Source organism: Mus caroli, chromosome 2, assembly GCF_900094665.2.
Source record: "Mus caroli chromosome 2, CAROLI_EIJ_v1.1, whole genome shotgun sequence".
NCBI classification, from domain to species: domain Eukaryota; kingdom Metazoa; phylum Chordata; class Mammalia; order Rodentia; family Muridae; genus Mus; species Mus caroli.
The window spans coordinates 135,091,233-135,111,440 of record NC_034571.1 but is presented as its reverse complement, the minus strand read 5'-3'; the positions used below and the strand labels follow the sequence as shown (position 1 = coordinate 135,111,440).

The window sequence follows — 20,208 nt, the reverse complement described above, 5'->3', positions numbered from 1 at the left end:
AAAAATGATTTTGAATTATTAACATAGGACAAACCTTTACAAAATCACGTGCTTATTTTAAGTCACTCGTAAACTGAATATAACTGGTAGCCAAAATAAAAATGAAGTGATGGCACACTCTCACATGAAACCTGAACATCCTGACCACCTAGTGCTTATTTCTGGTTATTATCTGGGAGATAACCATAATTCTGATTTCTATATGGCAAGACTATTTTGGGTGTTTTTGAAATTTTTGTTAAAACGTTTTCCTTCTTTGCTTTATTAAAATTCTGTTTGTGATTTCTATAGCTGTTCTTTGTTTATATTATACCATGAATCGTGGTCTATGTGAGTGACTGGCTCTAAGGCCTCCTTGGTCATAACATCGAACCATAAGAATGCTAAGTCCTTTGATAAAGATGCTTACTGTGTGGGCTGCTGTTCTGTAGGGGATATTTAGACTGGAAGTTGTCATTTCAGCATAGTCACTGAAAGGCTTCACTGCACAGTATGTGGGTAAGCCTTTCGATAAGCAGTGCCCAGCTGAGTAGTTGCTGGGAGAGACGGGGTCTCTAGAAAGGCACACTTGGGCCACTTTATTTTTTTTCTTTTTAGAAAATGAGGCCTAGGTGTAGGGAAATTCTGCAAATTCAGCTTTTTTGAACTTCTTGATTTTTTTTTTCCCGGATGTTTCTGCTTTGCAGTTGAGTGTACAGATGTGGAAGTAATGGTTATGGAGGGCTTACCATGTATTATTATTTCATTAAACAAATTCCAGAAGTTTACCCATTCTAGTCTTCTCATGTATATCTGGGTAGTTTACAGGGGTTTGGTTGGGTTTTGCTTTGAGCCTATCTTTCCATGGACTCTTGTATGTACAGTTGCAGCAGTTGACAAACAAAAACCCATTGAAAAGTAAGCAGTTGATCTCTGTAGACCCTTCTATGCATGTTGCAGGTGATCAACTCTTTAACAAGAGGCAGCCAGAGAGAGCACGTGCATGAAGGAGCATGGAACACATAGTCTAGTAAAACATCATTAAAATTTCAATTTCATACAGTTTTGACAACACATGAACTATATTTTTTGGATTTTTTTCAGCCATCTGATAACAAAAGTTATACTCAGCACTTGAGCCTGACATAGTCTATGACTATAGTTGCCCCTCTCCCCCACCATAGGGTTTGTAGTGGAAATGCTGGATCACATGGTATAGATAGTATTTAACTAGATGATACTACCAAACAGCTTTCCACAATGACACAATATCCAGTTTATCAAACCTTAGAAACAAGTGTTTCATTTGTATGATTGTCTGAGACAGAAGTCTCATCTCAATAAATTGTCCAGCTAAATCTTGAACTCTGGGCTCATATGATCCTCCTGCCTCAGCCTCCTGAGTGCTGTGAGGACACCACACCCAGCTTGTAAATATTTTTTTAATGACTGGAGTTTTGAGTTTTGTGGTGGCACAGGAATTGGCTTCCTTTTATAGACTAGCTGCACTAGTCATGTTTGTGAGGGTTAGCTATTAGGAAAGTGTCTTGCTTGCACTGTTCATATTAGCAATGATAAATGCAATGTATGATAGAAACACACTTGAGGTATATTGTGTTAGCTGTGCTGCTTTCCTGCTGATGCTCAGACCAGCAAACACAATTTATGCCTTGTCTTTCATCCCATATACCCTTGACAAGTTCTATAATGTTAGTCACATGTGCCTTCCTTTTCAAAAGCTTTCAAACATGATTTCTTGTTTTAAAATGGATTATGTTTCTTATTTTAATAAACTTCCAAGGACTGTGCAGCCAGCACTCTAAATGATATTTGGGCTTTGGAACACGCTTTCCTGCGTAATCTGAGTTTGCATGCCCTTTTGATTCACTGCAGTTTATCTTGCTGACAGTTTATTAATTATGTTTCTGAGTGTAGTGCATCACTTCCAGTAATACTTATGGAAAATACAATTGGCCATGAGCGTATTTGTGTGACCAAGATATGTGCTTTTGTTCTCAGCCACTTAGGGTCTTCTGAGGTTGAGCTGAGCTGCAATGTTGGTGACATGAACTCTCAGAGCGATTGGACTTGGGTGACAATCTTGAAAGTATTGATGTATTCCATTCATAGAGGACAGTCTATTTAGTTAGTGCACAGGCTTGGGGTTGACTTTCTCTCTCTTTGTGGGTCTTGCCTTCATTTCCCCATAGTTTTTGCCTGAATGTAGAGACTCTTCTGTACGGCCATGAGTTCCTGACAGTCTTCCACTCCTTAGTTATTTGAGCAGTTTGGTTCATGGGACTAATTAGGTTTTGGCATTCAAATTGAATATTATATTATCAGAGGAAAGGGGGTTATGTTCTGTCTTTTCCATTAAAAACAAAAAACAAAACAAAACAAATTTATTTCTGTGGAGGAGAACCAAGGGTCCCATTCCCTAGAGGTGATTTTATGTACCAATATAGGCACGGGCAAACTTTTTAGAAGGAGCCTGTGAAGAGGCTGGGAGGATTCCTGGGGGTCCAGAGGACATGATCCTTTGAATAAAAGCTGAGAGGCAAAGATAAGCCTGGCATATACCGTGGCTGAGAAACAAGAGCAGGACAGCTTTAGAAGACAAGAGTTTAAGGCCCTTGTCAGATTGAGGCTTTCTGGAATACAGCATTCCACTTAAAATAATCCTTGCATTTAGCTGTCCCACCATATGTGAAAGTCTGCTTTATAGAAAATACCCTTGTAGAGCTGTCTGTGTATCCTCATGGATATTTTAGGCTTCCATTTAGGTCAAATATACTAAAGTACTTGTGATCATAAGATCCTGCTCCACTTAAAAAGTCTAGTTAAATATTAATGTGAGGAAATTTGCTCTTGCATATTTTCACACATAATTTCTTTAATTGGCATTATGTATTTTGCATAATTTAAATACCAGCATCTGGATGATTTGCTCAGCAAAGAGGACTGTTTCATCAACAGGACCTATGTAGTATCTTCTCCAGCTGCATGCCAGCACTTAGGTCTTGTGCTTAAATGATGTCCCTACAGTGGGGAGTATGATGGGACTGGAACTCTCCTGAGAGTTTCTGTTCAGTAAAAGGAAGGACACTTGTAACAATACTTACTGTAGAGAGACCAACAGCCCATCCTACTAGGACAGTTAGATTTTGTAGTTCCACAGAATAGATGGTAGCTGAGCCTGCTGAGTCCATATGTTCAGACGTGCTCCTCCTGACCAGAGTATCATATGGATTGTTTCAAAGTCATAAGAAAATAGTGCTTTTTGCATTCCCCCTTCATTTCTCTGACATCATAGGTGATAATCCTGTCTCAGGTTTGAGTTGATGGGTACAGAGTTGTGGACATGTTAAGTTGTTGGGTTTTTTTTTGTCTATTAGAATTTTAGCTAGATTCACTTCCCATTTCTGACTTATTCTGGCCATTTTCAGTGCAGTGTTGAGATCCATGCACACTCGTACATGTCAAGGGATGCAAATTAATACAATACTAAAAAGGGACAGCCTTGGCCCCTGCACACTGCACAGCCTTTTGCTGTTCATTGGCCCCACCCCGAGGATGTAGACACTATGGTAGCATGTTGGCAACTGTATATATGCTGGATAAATTGAGTGAGATAAGTATGTCATTTCACTTTCAATGAATGGAAGGAAAGCCACTTCAGGGTTTAATCTGGCTTCTTAGGACCCTGAGAAGATGGTTCTAACTTCCATATATGAATTTAGTGCATGGTGGTAAGAGAAGAAAGAAAGGATCTGTAAGTTGGCTCTTAGTACTTTTTCTGTTTTGTTAACATGTTAACTTCTTACTCTGCCTTCCTCCCTGAGCCTCCTCCTCCCTGAAGCCTTATTCTGATGATAGAGGCTAATCTTAATACATTCCCAGTCTTAAATTTCCCTCCCACCTTCATCTGATTATGATGCAAATGTCGTCTTCCTTGTGCAGTCAGCATGGCACGTACAGGGCATATGCCAACAAGTGTTCTTGTTCACTGCGTTCTTCTCTTTGGAAAGATGAGCACTAAGTGCAGCGCCTGAAGCATGTGGCCAGGGCATTTCTTCTCCCTTTCCTCATGGCTTCCACACGTTTTGTGTACACTGCACGTAGCTGGGGCAGCTGACAGTTTGATTACTTCTTGATAATTTTGGCAACCATTTGAAAAAGTACTCAAGAAATGATGGATTCTGGGTTATAGCCACTTTGAACATCTTTCTGGATCTTAGGTCATTTTCTCTTGTGACAGTGCCTATTTAGCATTTGTAGATTATAAAAATATAAATTATTAGAGAACAGTTAATAGTCAAAATGGTAAGTTAGCTTTTTAATAAGAAATATCTTACTGAGATGACTGGCACATATTAGAAGGAACTTTAACACACACAAGCCACACACACACACACACACACCACACAACACACACACATACCATTCTCCCACCCCCCAGACACACACATACCACCACCACCACCACCACCAGCACACACTCTCCAGCGAACAGGCAACATACACCAGCTGATATGAGACCCTCAACACACATACAGTAGAGGACTTCCAGGTCTGTGTTCATTCAGAGATGATGCACCTAACCCTCAAGAGACTGGAGGCCCCAGGGAGTTTAGAGGTCAGGTGGGGTAGGGGGTGGGGAGACAGTGGGGTGGGGAGGAGGTAAGGGGTGTGGAACAGTTGGAGAGTGGATTGGGGTGGGGAACAGAATATGGAGTGTAAAAAAATAAATTAATTAATTAGAAAAAAGCTGAAAAAAAGAAGAAAAAAAGAGAAGCAAGGCAGTTCGTTTCTGTTGTTGAAGAGTGATAGCAGTACTGATGGTGATGACTGGGAAGAAGTGAAAACAGCTGATGCTGGAAGTCCTGGTGAAAGGTCAGGAAGCCGGACTGCTGCCTCCCTTCAGCTTGGAATTGGTCCTCCCAAGCAGAAGGAAGGCGCTCCATAGAGGACAATTAATATAGGAGAGGGTAGAGCTCAGAGTGTCTGAGGTACCTTCTACAAGGCCTTCTCTCTCTTTCTCTCTTCTCATTGCTTCTAGTTAGAGAAAAAATGGTTAACAGTACAGACCACTCAGTCTTCTGACCAGATATGATGCAACAGGAATCTTGTGTTGAGAATAAAGAATTTCTAGTGAAGGAAGAAATAGGACAGTTATGTAAAAAGCAGGGGGAGGGGGAAGAAAGAATGAATATGAATCAGAAAGCCCGCTAAAGACAAAATGGTCCTTATCTAGGTGAAAACATATGTTAGGCCAAGAATGGGGAGCTTTACAGTTCTTTTACTCCATGGAACAGGCTAATGAGAAGCAGGAACTCTTTAAACAAAGCAAAATGATAATAAAAAGCAGAGGAGATGAAAAAGAGATTGTAGACTAAAGAATGATCTTGAGGTCTAAGACGACATCATTGCAGAACTAATAAATAAAATTAGAAACCTCAAGGAAAATAATAGATGCATTGAAAATCAAGTTAGTAGAGTAAATGTCGGATAATGTGAGTGAACACAGATGAAATGATCTGGATATTAACATGGCTGGAAGCTAGAAGAGGAGGGCAGAGACAGTACAATGTTGGGCTAGTTGCTGCTCCCCGAGTAGGTAGACAGTAGATGCAATAAAGGACAGAAAGTAAGACAGGGCAATTTTCATAAAATGGAAAAACTGAGTCTGCAGATTGGGATAATGCATCACGTACTAGGAAGATAGACTCTTCAGTTCAGGTCTGTCCTAATCACACTATTGAATTTTAAGGATAATAGGATTTTTTTTTAAACATGTAAGCTGGAAACCAACTTGTGTGCCATGGACTAAAAGTCAAACTGTCTCAATTGTTTCAGTAGAGATTCAGTTCCTGGAGACAGTGGCGTCCTGTCTTTAGTGTCTCATAGGAAAGGAAGTGAAGTCCACCTTGCTGCCACAAAGTGCCACTGCTGTTGTCATTCAGCTGTCAGGAAGGAGGGACACAATTCCAAACAGGAGGTGTCTTTTCACCAAAACGTGGATGAAATCATGTCCATAGTGGACCAGGGACATTAGTCACTTGTCCCCTTCTGTGACAAAATCTTTGACAAAGGCAACTTAGAAATGGGAGGGTTGGTTTTTGTCTCACAGTTTGGGGTATGGTCTGCATGGTAGGAAGTCATGGAGGAGAAGTCACAGTGACAGGACAGCCAGTCACATTGCACCCATAATCAGGAGGCAGAGAACAGTGGATGCTGTGCTCAGCTTGATTTCTTTATATTTGTCTAAGACCCCAGTCCATGGGATGATGATGCCTTCCACATTCAAGAATGGGTCAATTAAACCTTCATGGAAACCTTTTTATAGAGGCACCTTGATGCATTTCCATGGTAGTTCTAAATCTAGTCAAGTTAATAGTGAAGATGAGCCAGCTCAGCTGGTCCCATAATGTCTTTTCTCAACTTAACAGGATATTTTATTAAATATTTCTTAGAATAAAGATGCATTTTATTGAAAGATAACAAATACTTCAATTTCTTTTCCATCTGCTAGATTAAATTGTATGCAGTTTTTCAAATTGACAGATAACCTCTGCTCCAGGCTTTTATTTTTATAGAAGTCTTACCGTCTGTTAGATTTTTTTTTTCCCCTTCCCACCCACATTAGGTATGTGCTATAGGTCCCCTCATGTTCCTATCTGGTCATGTTTGTGCTCTGGGTTGCAGAAGTTAGCTGTACTTTCTATGAGTCAGAGCTATACAGTGTCACTAGTAGGTAAAATATATAAGACCAAAAATTCTGGCATTTATTTTTCATTGTTTTTTTTTTTTTTGGGGGGGGGGGGGGGAGTGGGTGGGGGAACACTTCAAAATCATTCCCTACAGTACTACATAACCAGTGGCCACTGCATGATTTAAGGTGAGTCTGGCATGGCTATTCCCTCTTAGCAGACTCTGTGTGAGCCAAGAGCTCATGACTCCTAAGTGTTTCCTCTGCCATTGACTTAGACTCCTAGTCCAGTATAACTTTCTATTAGTTTTACCTTACTCAATTATTCAAGGAAATTGCTGGGTTTTACCTGACTCAATGTGAGAAACTAAGGATAAAGACATGATTTAAAAAGCTGAGTCCTCTTCACTGTGATATTGGATGGTGGCTACAAGCCCCTCCTACAAAGCACACAGTATACTCATGGAGTTTTCTCTGAATTTAAGAAACCCTGCTTTTAACTTTCTACCTCATTCCTGCAGTCCACAGGATGTGGCTGAGGTGTGTCTGTCTCATGTTCAGCACTGAACATGTGGTAGTTTACATTGTAAATATTTCACCTGGATAGGTGTCAAGAGGTTGAGGTAACACGTGTTGAGCTGAGTTTTTATTTTTTATTTTTTTGTAAATGTAAGAAACACTTTGTTTGAAATGACCTGATGCTGTTTTGACAAGTCTAATTACTCTGAGGTTCCCTTTTCATGCAACTACACGCGATGGACCAGAAGCTTTTTTCCCTATATGCTATCTGCAACTCTACATATTTTGCTTCTTTCTTTGAGGCCCATTGTGCCAGGAGTTATGGGAGGGAGCCAGCCCCACTATGTTAAGCATTCTGTCTTATCCAAGAGGTGTTTCATAAATTATGTATAACAGTAGATGCCACTCAATAAATATTTTATATGTGATAGATATTTTTGTCTGAAATTACTTTTTCACTTGAGCAATGATTTAAACCCTCATTTTCAGTTTTATGAGGTGACACTTTTATAATATCATGTAGTCGAATACAGCTTGAATGTCATGGAGCTTTAGGGCAGCATTAATCAAAAATTCATCTGCCCCACTCCTAGTCCTGGAAAACTTTGCTGGGTGCCGGCTTTGTGTGTGTGTGTGTGTGTGTGTGTGTGTGTGCGTGTGTGTGTTGAGTAGAAACAAATAATGCTTTTGATCTAACAGCTCCAAAGTTGTGAATTTCCAATACCTTTCAAAGTCTATAAAACTTACTATAAGTAAGAAAAAAAGTGATTTCGTTTTTCTGTAAAGAATAGTACAGTGAACTTGGATGTAATCCAAAATGATTTTTCTAGTTTAAGTCAGAGCTGTTAGGATTTTTTAAAAGTCCCCTTCTCTTTTCTCTTTTCTCTCTTCTCCTTTCTCTTTTCTCTCTTCTCTCTTCTCTTTTCTCCCCTACCCCCATATGATTCACGATCATGGTTTTGTAAAAAGATAACATGTGGGCTGGTGAGATGGCTCAGTGGGTAAGAGCACCTGACTGCTCTTCCGAAGGTCCAGAGTTCAAATCCCAGCAACCACATGGTGGCTCACAACCATCCGTAATGAGATCTGACTCCCTCTTCTGGAGTGTCTGAAGACAGCTACAGTGTACTTACATATACTAAATAAATCTTAAAAAAAAAAAAAGGATAACATGTATGTCTCTGGACTTAGAAGTCACTTCCCTTTTCCTGTCTATGGCAGCACCAGTTCATTCCCTTGGAACCTCATTCCTTTGTGCAACACTATCGCCTGCTTCAGAGACCAGACTTTTCTGCAGGACATTATTTTATAGGTGGAACTTAGTGATTAAATTCTCCTCTATAATATATATCTTAAAAAATCATGTATCTCACTTGGGTTGAAATTCCATCATCAGAAGGAAAGTCATAGATCCTACCAACTCAAGAGGTAGAAATAGGGCTTGTTCTGTGTAGAGTGCTCATTTCAGCCATGATTTGCAAAAGCATCATAAATCAAGGTTACTGAATCTCCCGACCTCAAAGCCTGAGCTTCCCAGCCGTGGAATGAGAGCTAGGTTGATAGGCGGAGTAATTGAAGAACAATGATATGCTTCATTTCTTTTTCTAGAATCTTAACTTATGTGTTGGTCATTTCTCTGCGTATCTATTTAATGGTTGTTAAATTAAATTGCTTTCTTCCAAGTGGTGATTTTTATATGTCCTTTTTTTTTTAATACCCATGTTTCTGGGTCCCTTCATTCTATAATCCTCTTATGTGACTTCCAGTCTCCAAGTGTGCATTTGAAAGCTAAATGTCTAAGGAAGGAAGTTCCTAGGGACTCCCCACTCTTCATGCCCTGTCCCTGAACTTATCAGGGACTCCTTTGAGTTCAATATTTGAGTTTTGCCTTAACACTGCTTAAGAGGTTCAGAATCTTGGCTTAGACATGTTAGGTAGTTTGTTGTTTGCCAGACTAAATGGCACCAGAGCAATGGCAGATAATGCTGTAGCTCCTAAAATAGAAGCACCATCAGTGATGAAGCCCTACAGTTGAGCTGGCCAGCAAGTTTGGGAATTACAGGAGGCAGTGGCAAGAAATTAGTGTAGGGTAGGAACAGATGAGACCCAGCTGTACTTGTAAAGCATTTGTCACTCAGCAACAGTAGAGGGCTTTAAAATCTCTGAACAGCATTACCTGCTCTGAAATCTCTCTGGCTACTGAAGTATGAATATAAGTGATGGTTTGGGTTGTTGGAGGAATGCAGGCGAAAGGTAAGGATGACTTAGGGTTGGCTAAAATAGTGCAAGTGTTTGAGTAGTGACTTAGAGTGTATTTTGATGGTAGACTCCACACTATAGAATGTAGAGAAAGACAGGAGTGATGCATTGTTGTCAGTTTTTGTCTGAGTAATATTAAGGGAGATTGGCGTTTGCCAATATGGGGTGGATAGTCTACAGGTTTGAAGGCTTTTTGTTTGTTTTTTAATGTGTTAAGTTTGAGCTAGCAATCTGTTATTTCTCTAAAGATACTGAGCTAGGCAGATATAAGTATGAATTTGAGAGGTATGTCCTATCAATTTTAACTGAAGAGTTCTCAATATGTGAATGAAAGGTAAGTCAGGGTGAGACTTATTATTCAGGGAGAGAGTGTGAGTAGAGTCCAAGATTGACAGCCTCCATAAAGTGGTTTCAAAAGAGTGGCAGGGAGGAATTTGGGAAGTGCAGGGAAGTTTGGGGTAGGTGTATCTCTCTCAGGGCTCTGCCAGACTGAGGGAGTTGTGGTTCATGTAGTTACTTTTCTGTTGCTGGATAAAACACCATGACCAAGACGGCTTGTAGAGGGAAGGGTTTATTTTGACTTAAAATTCAGAGGTGTAAGAGTCGATCATAGTGAGGAGATATGACAGCACAGGGCTTCCATGATGGCAGGAAGCTGAGAGCTCACACCTTCCATGGCAAGCAGGAAGAAGAGATCAAATTAGAAGTGATAGGAGCCTGGTCTCAGTGACATACTTCCTCCAGCAAGGCTGTACTACTCAAACCTTCCAAAACAGAGGCACTAACTGGGGATCAAATGTTTAAATTCGACTATAAGACTGTGGTGGGTATTTCCCATTTAAACTGCCCGCCCCCCCCATGGATGGAGTGGGAAGACCTGTTAGTGGTGTAGTATGTGGGAAGCTGATATAGGGTATGGAGGGTATCTCTGATGCAGAGATTCAGAACTAAGTGAGGGAACTGCTATCTCAGAAGCGTGCTCAATATGTTCTGCTGACCAGAGAGAAGGATTGGCAATTAAAGAGACTTCTAGCTATTAAGAAAGTGCACGATCTGAAGAAGGGAGAAAGGTTACTTTATGAAGGGTGATTGTAACGTCCTTGCTAAGGAAGATGGGCCTTGAGATTGACTTTGAAAAGGTTATATATATCAAGCTAAGAGTTTAATTCATTTTAGGTTGAACATTTTATATGTTCCAAGTTCATTTTGTCTACTGCCTGCCAGGTTTTAAAGTCCATTTTTCTTTCTGTTTTTTTTTTTTTTAAATAGGAAATAAAATCTAAACATCTAAAAACACCTAGTATGAAGTTGTCTTTCCCCCAAATAATCTATTTCTTCTCTCTCCTCCTTATTTCAGGAGCAAACCCTAGCCCTCAGGAAAGAGGGCATTGGTGTGGTGCTGGACTCGGAGCTGCCGCACCTGATTGGCATTGATGATGATCTTCTGAGCACTGGAATCATCTTGTATCACTTGAAGGTAGAAACTGATTACGTGGAACATTCTCATTTTGTCTCCAGATTTCCCCTTAGATTCTAGCGAGGGTTATTATAATACTTTATGGCCATGAATGCCACTATTAAATGAAAGAATATACAACAAACCCTTGAGCCTTTGGGGATTTTCTACAGTTCATTGAGATTCAGTGGTATTTGAAGTTCCTGTGTATATAGAGTTCTGAAGTTAAATGATGAGTCATCCATTTTGGCTTCTTTTCTGTGGAATCATAAAAAGGAAGATAAGAAGGGAAAAAGGTAGAAAAACTGAGGAAGGAACAAGAACCCAGAACTGGGACTTGCTATGTGCACACTTGCTGGTTCCTCCTGGTAATTATTATATGGTACTTTCCTTTTAGTCAGCCTTGATTCTGTACAGTTCTCACTGTTCTAGAGGTCAGAGTTCCTGTCAGTTATCAAGGGTTGCTTCTGTGACCTCAATTTCAATGGCTTTTCTCTGGTGCCCTATGACTCAGAATGACATTATGCTGTCTTGAGTTTTGTGGCCGCTCATGTCATGCATCTTTGGACACAGGAAGCCCTTGTCCACTGATCTGAGTCACCCTTGAAATGGCTGCCCGGATCTGACTATAGAGCTTTCACTTTCTGAGCACTTTGCCTTTGCAGTGGTGCTGGTACTTAGCAGACCACAGAAGATGTCACCTGAGTGTTCAGTACCCTAAGCTCACTGAGGCCCTGTGCACTGAGCCCTTGCTCATTCTGTTGCACAGCAGGATGGATGCATCAAGATAGAATGAGAAGTGATGCAGCAGGTTGGCCTCCACACTCACTAACAAATATTATTGAATTTCCTTCTCAGGAGGGTCAGACTTATGTCGGCAGAGAAGATGCTTCAACAGAGCAAGATATTGGTAAGACTATCAATGATCTCTCAGCAGTTTTTATAACTATAGATAATGAAAAGTCTTCTTTTTCCTGACTGATGCTGATATAAGAGAAAGTGTTGAATGCTCAGTATATGTGTATATAATTTTGACTACAACCCAGCTGAATAACAAGGATGGGTAATCGAGTGAACAAAATTAAAGTATGACTTCTTTCTGCTACGCCATGTACATTCTCTACCTTGCTAGTAAAGTTATATAAATCACTCTCCACCAGTCACTCTGTATTTGCCACTGTGATTGGTGGAAATCAGCCAGCAGACACTGATAAAGGATCCCAGGTCCTTCAAAATGTAGGATATGGAGAGTTCTCTACACAAAGGTGATGACAAAGGATGAGACCACATGCCAGGGACCCATCAGAAGTCATGGCTTCTGGGTGTTCTACACTCTTCACAAGGCATACAGATTGCCAGCAGGTCAGCCTGAGCAGATGGCAGCCTGCACAGTGTTCTGAGCATCCCTTAGAAAGGTCTGTAGGTGGAGAATGTGGTGTGAGTCGGTGTCTGTGTGTAGAGGGGCACAGTGCTGATTGGGGGAAGAATTACACCATTTCAAGATAAGTTTAGAGTTCCTGGTGAGGAACCTGTTTCTATCAAGTATATGCTAATGAGCCACTTGTTGAATGTTTCCGTGTACATTTAGTAGTACTAGAAATGAGGAGAGCCAAAAACAATTCCAGAAGCTTTCAGACTCAAGTACTTTTAAGTCTCTTTTGGCATCAAGCCCCTTGTTTGAATTACACATTTGGCTATGGGGGTAGCCATAAATGAGGGTAGTTAGTAAGTGTCTCTGGTTGCTGACCAGAGACATCCATTGTTGCTGTCCTGCAGAGAATGGGAGAGCTCTTCCTAAGAAACTGGTTTGTTCGAGAGGCATTCACATCTGCTATTGACAAGATGGTCATACATAGTCTGATAACCATCAGTGACTGGCTGCTTTCTTGGTCTCAGAGTCTGCATAGGCTGTGGCAGTGGGCACCCCAGCAAAGCCTCTTCAAGCTCCTGGGACAGTGGTGCTCAACCTTCCTAATGCAGTGACCTTTCATTGTTTCTGACATTGTGGTAAACCCCAACCATAAAATTATTTATGTTGCTGCTTCATAACTAATATTACCACTGTTATGAATAGCAATGTAATTATCTGTGTTTTCCAAAGGGATTACAACCCACAGGTTGAGAACTACTGTCTTAAGACCTCCTGGGGGCCATGCCATGCCTCTGTTTTCTGTTTCTGGCAAGCATTATCTGTAAGTGCAGAGGTGCTCATGGGTCGTAAGCCTGCAGATACTTTCATTTTTTGTGTCTCCCTGTGGCTGGTGCAAGTTTGTCAGTGTTGAGAAGAGGTTTTCTGTTAAACAAGTTAGTCAGCTGTGTTGTCCTTTGGGAAGAATAAGCTGTCATGCCAGAGCTTACTTTGTTACAGGCAGATAGTCAGATTCTTTGAGGTGCCCATCAGTGGTCCTTTGTCTCTGCCACTTGATGTTACAGACTCACAGATTAGAATTTTCATACTTAGAAGATATGTTACAGCACTTCTATGGAAAATAAAAGGTGTGCTCAAAATGGAATAAGTAGTTGGGAATCATCATAGCATACACTAAAGTGGAGCCTAACTTTCTCCTTTGTTTTTCTCTCCTAGTCCTTCATGGCCTTGACTTGGAGAGTGAGCATTGTGTCTTTGAGAACGCTGGGGGAACAGTGACTCTGATACCCCTGAGTGGGTCCCAGTGCTCTGTGAATGGTGTTCAGATTGTGGATGCCACACAGCTAAATCAAGGTATCTGGTTCTGCTTTTCAGAGATCTTCGTGTATATGGAGAAAGCAAGCTAGACCTGTGAAGCATGTGTGTTTTACAGAATAGGGACCTAGAGGGTAAAGACTGTTCATCATGTCTCCTGTCTTGCTGGAAAGCCTTTATAATGCCCACTGTCTGCTGAATTAAATATCACATTTTTATGAATATTTACAATTGTTACAATGATTAACCATTAGAGGATTTTTAAAGTTAAAGAGTACCTTTTACAAGTAAAAATTTAATACAGTGATTTCCTTTAATACTTTTATTTATAATGTTTATGTCCTTCTAATAAATAGTTACATTTATATGCAAAACAGCTGTAGTATTGTAAAAAAAGGTATAAAAATTCTTGCAGAACTTAATCATAGAGCCATGTTAAAGTAACTATTACATGCCAGCCTACTTTTTTCTCTGAAACTAAGTTGTTAAGAGAAAAGAAGGTTTGTCCCCTTGGCTTTGAGCCTGTGGTGAACTAAACTCTTTACCTCATGGCCAGGAAACAAAAGGGAAGAGCGACGTGCACCAGAACTCTCTGAAGACCTTTTAGGAGACTCTACATCTTTGTTTTTGTTTTTTTGTTTGTTTGTTTGTTTGTTTTTTTGAGACAGGGTTTCTCTGTGTAGCCCTAGCTGTCCTAGCACTCACTTTGTAGACCAGGCTGGCCTCGAACTCAGAAATCCACCTGCCTCTGCCTCCTGAGTGCTGGGATTAAAGGCGTGCGCCACCACGACCGGCGTTTTTTTTTTTGTTTGTTTGTTTGTTTTTGGTTTTTTTTGGGGGAGACTCTACATCTTAAAGGTCCCAACTGCCACAAACTCAGGAGATAGCACTCAGCACGTGGCTTCTGGGAGAGATTTGGGGTTCAGATTAATGACAGTGTCCAATATTCTCTGAGTACATTGGTATATATTCCCTCCACCTGTGAGACTCTTCAAACATCTTCAGTACAGCTATTCAATTAGAAAACTAATGGTTAGCCTCAGACCCCATGCAGGTTTGGCTGCCAGCTCTTGTAGGTCTAGCATTGAATGTGCATGGCATGGTTGGCCACATCTCTAGCTTTTCAGTCTGGACTATATCCTTGTTCTTTCTTGGACTCTTAAAACATTGAAAAGAGCGTGTCAAATATATTGTAGTATGTCCCTCTACTTAAATGTAGGATTTCTCTGATCTTTTTCATTAACCAGGCTGATATCATGCAGTTTCTTTGTTTGCAGGCAGTGCTGAGGTCAGACATTGTGCACACTAGGCAAAGGCTCTACCACTGAGTGATGTAAACTCTCAATATCATGCATTTCTGACACTGCTGTATTTTTCTCCTATCCCACCCTAGATTACTATCTGTCCACTGCTGGGGGTGCTCACTTTGGTTCCTTGGTAAAGGTGGACCTGCCTATGCTTTTTCTTCTGTGAAGTTACTTCTCCCCTGGCTTTGTTCTAGAAAAATGTGTAGGGATGCTACTCTGATTACCAGTGTCCATTGTCACAGCTTGATTCACTGTTTTGGAAACTATTTTTTAAAATTTTGCTGAGTTATTATTCTGTTGGTTGCAAAAGATAATTTTCTTATCATTTCTTTTGCATTTGTCAATTGAATTTTAGTGTAAGGAAAAGCTTTTTCTTCTTGCCGTTTGTATCTTCATGTATTTACTTGAGGAAAGTCACATTGTTTGGCAACATATTTAGTATCTGCTCTGTTTGGCTATTATTTATTTTGGATGTTCAAATTGTCTCCGATTTGGCCAGTGTGAATTCCTTCAAGGTGGCTTCTATGTCTTTTGGCTTGACATTGCAAACATTGGCTTATTTTCTGAGGCAAGATATTCTAAACTCACCTTGTACTTTCCTGGAACTGTCCAGTTCTTAAGAGTACTATTCAGTGTGAGCTCTGCCTAGAAATTGACATTTAATTCTGGGTGAGCCTGCTCTCCTCTCTGCTGCCCATGAGAGGTTTGCTAGTTTATTGAGCTTTCAGAAATTCTTTACATAGCTGTAATTATGCCTCTAGTTCTTTTGTGGATTGAATAATAAATGTTAATAAATGCCTTACATGAGCTATTTATGTACTTACTTACTTGGACATATTTGCTTACTTGCCTATTCACTTCCCCTACCTAACTGCATAACTCAGTTTAAAATATGCCTGGTTTGGGTCAGATTAAGAACTAAGCTTTTGTTCTTCTTGTCTATCCCAAATGTGGCTTTTGCTAAGAGAGCCATAGAACTAAATTGACATTGGAGGCTGATTGTAGGACTTGTCTTTCCCTGCAGTGTAAAAGTGTGTGTGTGTGTATATGTATGTGTGTGTGTGTGTGTATTTTTTTTTTTTTTTTGAGAAAAGGTTTCTCTATGTAGCCCTGGCTGTCTGGAACTCACTCTGTAGACCAGGCTGGCTTCGAACTCAGAAATCCACCTGTCTCTGCCTCCCAAGTGCTGGGATTAAAGGCGTGCGCCATAATTGCCATCTATGAAGCTTACTGCCTCCCTAAAATCTTATATAGACCTTATTTTCAGCCTCTGAGACTTATTTCTGAATTAGCTCACTCTTTTTGTTCTTTCTGAACTCTGGCTGGCTGATTTGACTCAGCTGTTCTTTTTCAAACTCCTCTCCAAGCTGACTGACTCAATGTCTTCTCTCTCTGACTGAATTGCTCTGCTTGGCTTCATACTAACTTTCACAGTATGTTCATATATTCTGGGCTCCTTTTCATTTGCTGGCTCATTCTGTCTTCACCTGTGTCTAGTGTGTTTTCTCTCTGCAACCTGTTACTCTATAACTGTGCCGGTAGAACTGCCTCCTCTCTCTGCACTGCTCTCAGTATTAAGTCACCTCTTCTTCCCATCCTCTCTCCTGCCGAGTTGGGTTTATCCTATCTCTGAGTCATTCTGTCAGATCTTTCTCTAATTAGTCACTTTGTCTGCCCCACAATTAGAAGTCACTATCAAACATGGGTGCTTCCTTCCATAAATTAACTTTATCTTCACTGTTCTCGATTAAAGGTGTGTACTAAGGGTGTGTCTGTATTCCAGCCAAGGGATTAAAGATGTGTTTAGGATGAGCCATACCACAACTTGAAACAGTTTTTCCAGTAAACAACACAATCTTTGGGTTCTCAGTGAGATCAAATATCTCTTACTTGATCAAATATCTCAAAAATTCTCTTATTATCATGGTACCATGATGTTCTGATATGGTGGGCTTGAGTTCTTCTGGCATTCTGCTGAGCTGCTGAACTGCTTCTAGAGTGTTGTGCACAGAGTAGAAATGCCATTAACAAGTGTCAGTCCAGGAGAGTGCTAGATGGCATTGAGAGCAAGGCATTACATCATAGGAACAAGGTGACAAATCTTTTTTTTTTAAAGCATGCCTTTCTTTCATTAGTGTATATTCTATAAATCTTATCCAAGATAAAACAGCTTCTGTCTTTCATAATTAAGGATTAAAATTCTCTCCTTTGGTTTGCTTGATATTTGAAGATTGTTAAAATGAAAACTGGAACATGTTTTCAAATTACAAAGTGATGTGATGAATTGGAGGTGTGTGAATATGTGTAGTAAAAGTAAAAAGAAGTGTAGAGGACTCAGCATTCCTCCTTCCAGATCATCCTCACTGCAGGAGAGGAAGGAGGCCTGGCTCAGCATTTGTGTATGAAGATCTTAAGCTAGCTCAATATAGGTTTAACTGTTAAAAAGCCTATATTAAGGTTAAACCAAGAATGGATTTCATTAAAATTACAATAAATGGCGAGCAGGACTAAATACAACATTATTTTTTGTACTAGATCCTGTCTTGGCTTTTGCCCAGGAGGCAGCTTTTAAAAGCAGTTCTATAGAGCACTTCTGCGCATCCTGCTTAGGTAATTTTTGCAAAGGCAAGTGCTTTGAATTAACTCTTGGCAACCAAGCTTCTTGGAGACGGGTCTTGGAATAGCTGGACAGCTGCTGTATTAGCACAGAACATTGAAAAGAAAATGATAGCGGACCATTCATTATCCCTCATTATCATTCATGCTTTCGCTCTGTCAAACCTTGACTTGTATATGCTGTTAAATCTTTGTGGCTTTCCAAGCTAGGCATAGGTTCTGACCATATCCCTGAAGACCATGAAGTCCAGGCTACTTTGGTTTCCTACATGTGTGGTCAGAAGTTCAGTCTCTGGCTTGCTGTAGTGGTTTCTGGTTTACCATTCTTCCTGGTCCATTGTTTCTTAGTTCCAGAACTGACCTCATATGTAAACTATCAGTTGGATCTATGAGGGACATAACAAAAGAAATAGTTTTGTAAAAGTTCCCTGCTTTTAGAATGAAAGGGATCTAGGACAGAAAACACAGGTGGGTGTCAGCCCACATCCCCGTGACATCTGACCACATTACCTTCCGTGCCTTCCCCTCAGGCTCACCCTGTGCCACTCGTGGCACCCTCCCTTTACATCATCAGTTCCCACCTTAGTGCTGAAATTTGGTATTCAGCTGTCTCTTCATTGGTACATTACTTTCATTTGGAGATGTGCTAGGCTGTGCTATTAAAAAAAGCACAAGAAGTAATTACAACTTTCTTATCTAAATCACTTAACACATGTGAATGCCAACTAATAGATTTGTTTAAATTTAGCAGGTTGTCGCCATTAGGGGCAGGAGTGTTTACTCCTTTTCTTCTTTTCAACTTGTGTCAGTAAACTGTTGTTTCTCCTATAGTGTGCCCCCTCAACACACACACACACACACACACACACACACACAAATAGGAAAGATTTTCATTAGTTAGTATTGTCATTAACATGAAGAGCATTTGCTAGAACTGTGAGCATGAACTGTGTATTATCTAATACATGATATAAGATACCTTTCTCTTCGTCTTCATATCTAAACATACTCTTCTCTTAATGTGTACCCAGAGCTCCGGTCCCCTGACTCTCAGGCTCCTATGTGAACTCCATAAAGTGTATTTATGGAAAGAAGAAATTACAAATGTGAACATGATGTCTTATCCATAGACCACAGCTTTTCTTGGTCTAAACACCTAAGTCCTCTGACCCCAGGCACCACATGTTTAATAAGAAATGGCACAATACAGTGCCTGGTAAATACAGAAGTGGATGCTCACAGTCATCTATTGAATGGAACACAGGCCCCCCAATGAAGGAGCTAGAGAAAGTACCCAAGGAGCTGAAGGGGTCTGCAATCCTATAGGTGGAACAACAGTATGAACTAACCAGTACCCGCAGAAATCGTGTTTCTAGCTGCATATGTAGCAGAAGATGGCCTAGTCAGCCATCACTGGGAATAGAGGCCCCTTGGTATTGCAAACTGCATATGCCCCAGTACAGGGGAATGCCAGGGCCAAGAAGCGGGGTAGCAGAGCAGGGTGGAGGGAGGGTATAGGGAACTTTTGGGATAGCATTTGAAATGTATATAAAGAAAATATCTAATAAAAAATAAATAAATAAATAAGAAAGAAGTGGCACAACAATAAAGCATGTTGTAATCAGGAAATATTGTTATTTTAATTTTTTCTGCTATACTATGTATTCTTAAAACTGGTCACTGTTAAATGTAATTAATTTTTACATTTGTATCAGTGGACACCTTTGGTCTTCTTGCTGGTCTGTCAGATCCATTGAACATTCATCTCATTTTAGAAGTGCTACAGAAACTGCATCTTGGAAATTCACACTTAGGTGCATTTGAATGTGATATGCTTGAGTGCCAAAATATATTTGCATCTATTCAAGTACTCTGAAAGAGGGAACAGGTGATTGTCTGCAGAGTGGAGCTGAGGAGCCTTTGATAAAATTTTCATCTGCTGGAGGGCTGCTGTGGGTTGTTCAGTGACAAATTAAAGGGAATTTTAGTGGAATCGAAAAGGAAAATAGATGTTTGAGGGTTGAGCCACAGGATCCAGCTAAGGCCAAGGACCTGTATATGATACAAAGAGCTTAAGATACCATTGTCTGATCCCTGTGCCCACCCCCCGCGCCGTACTGACCTGAGTACTCTTCAGATGCCTTCCTTGGGTGAGAGACCTGGAAATTGAACATAGGTCTTATATATGGGCCAGTTTAACAGATTTTTGGATGTCAAAGCCTGAGCTATCTTTAAAGAGAATGGTTCTTTGGGTATGTCCCAGACCAGTGCCCTCAGCATTACCTGGCTTACTAGATACACAGATTCCTAAACCCTATGCTGTAAAAGATCTGGGGATGCGGCCCCAGTGATGCAGGTCTTTACATGTAGAAGTATTTATGATGTGTGCTTCTGCATGAGAGCAGCTGACTAAACTTGTTATGCTGAAATCAGACTCTTGGCTCCCTGACTTTGATAGAAAAGTAGCTGTTTACCTATCTCTACTCCTTCCTTTCTTTTTTCACCCACCACAACTAAATTTTAGACTTTCTGATCTTTTCATCATCTTCAGCTTCACTTTGCCTAAGATGGCTTCACAGTGGGTCTTGTCAAGGATCTCTTCCTGTCTACCAGTTGGAATTTGCAGAGCTTTGGAATCCACAGATGTCTGTCTGTCTTTACAGTTGGAAAGTCTGCTGCT

At 40.5% G+C, this 20,208-nt stretch overlaps 1 protein-coding gene across 4 annotated transcripts in view; it reads left to right on the top strand.

Moving 5' to 3' along the window:
• The window catches only part of Kif16b (kinesin family member 16B), a 272,919-nt gene that overhangs the window by 118,081 nt on the left and 134,630 nt on the right, over window positions 1–20,208 (top strand). For all 4 annotated transcript variants that reach the window (XM_029474203.1, XM_021150816.2, XM_029474202.1 and 1 more), the window contains exons 13-15: window positions 10,824–10,943; window positions 11,781–11,832; window positions 13,507–13,644. In XM_029474203.1, coding sequence (XP_029330063.1) covers window positions 10,824–10,943; window positions 11,781–11,832; window positions 13,507–13,644 — 310 coding nt within the window. The remainder of the gene's footprint in view (window positions 1–10,823; window positions 10,944–11,780; window positions 11,833–13,506; window positions 13,645–20,208) is intronic.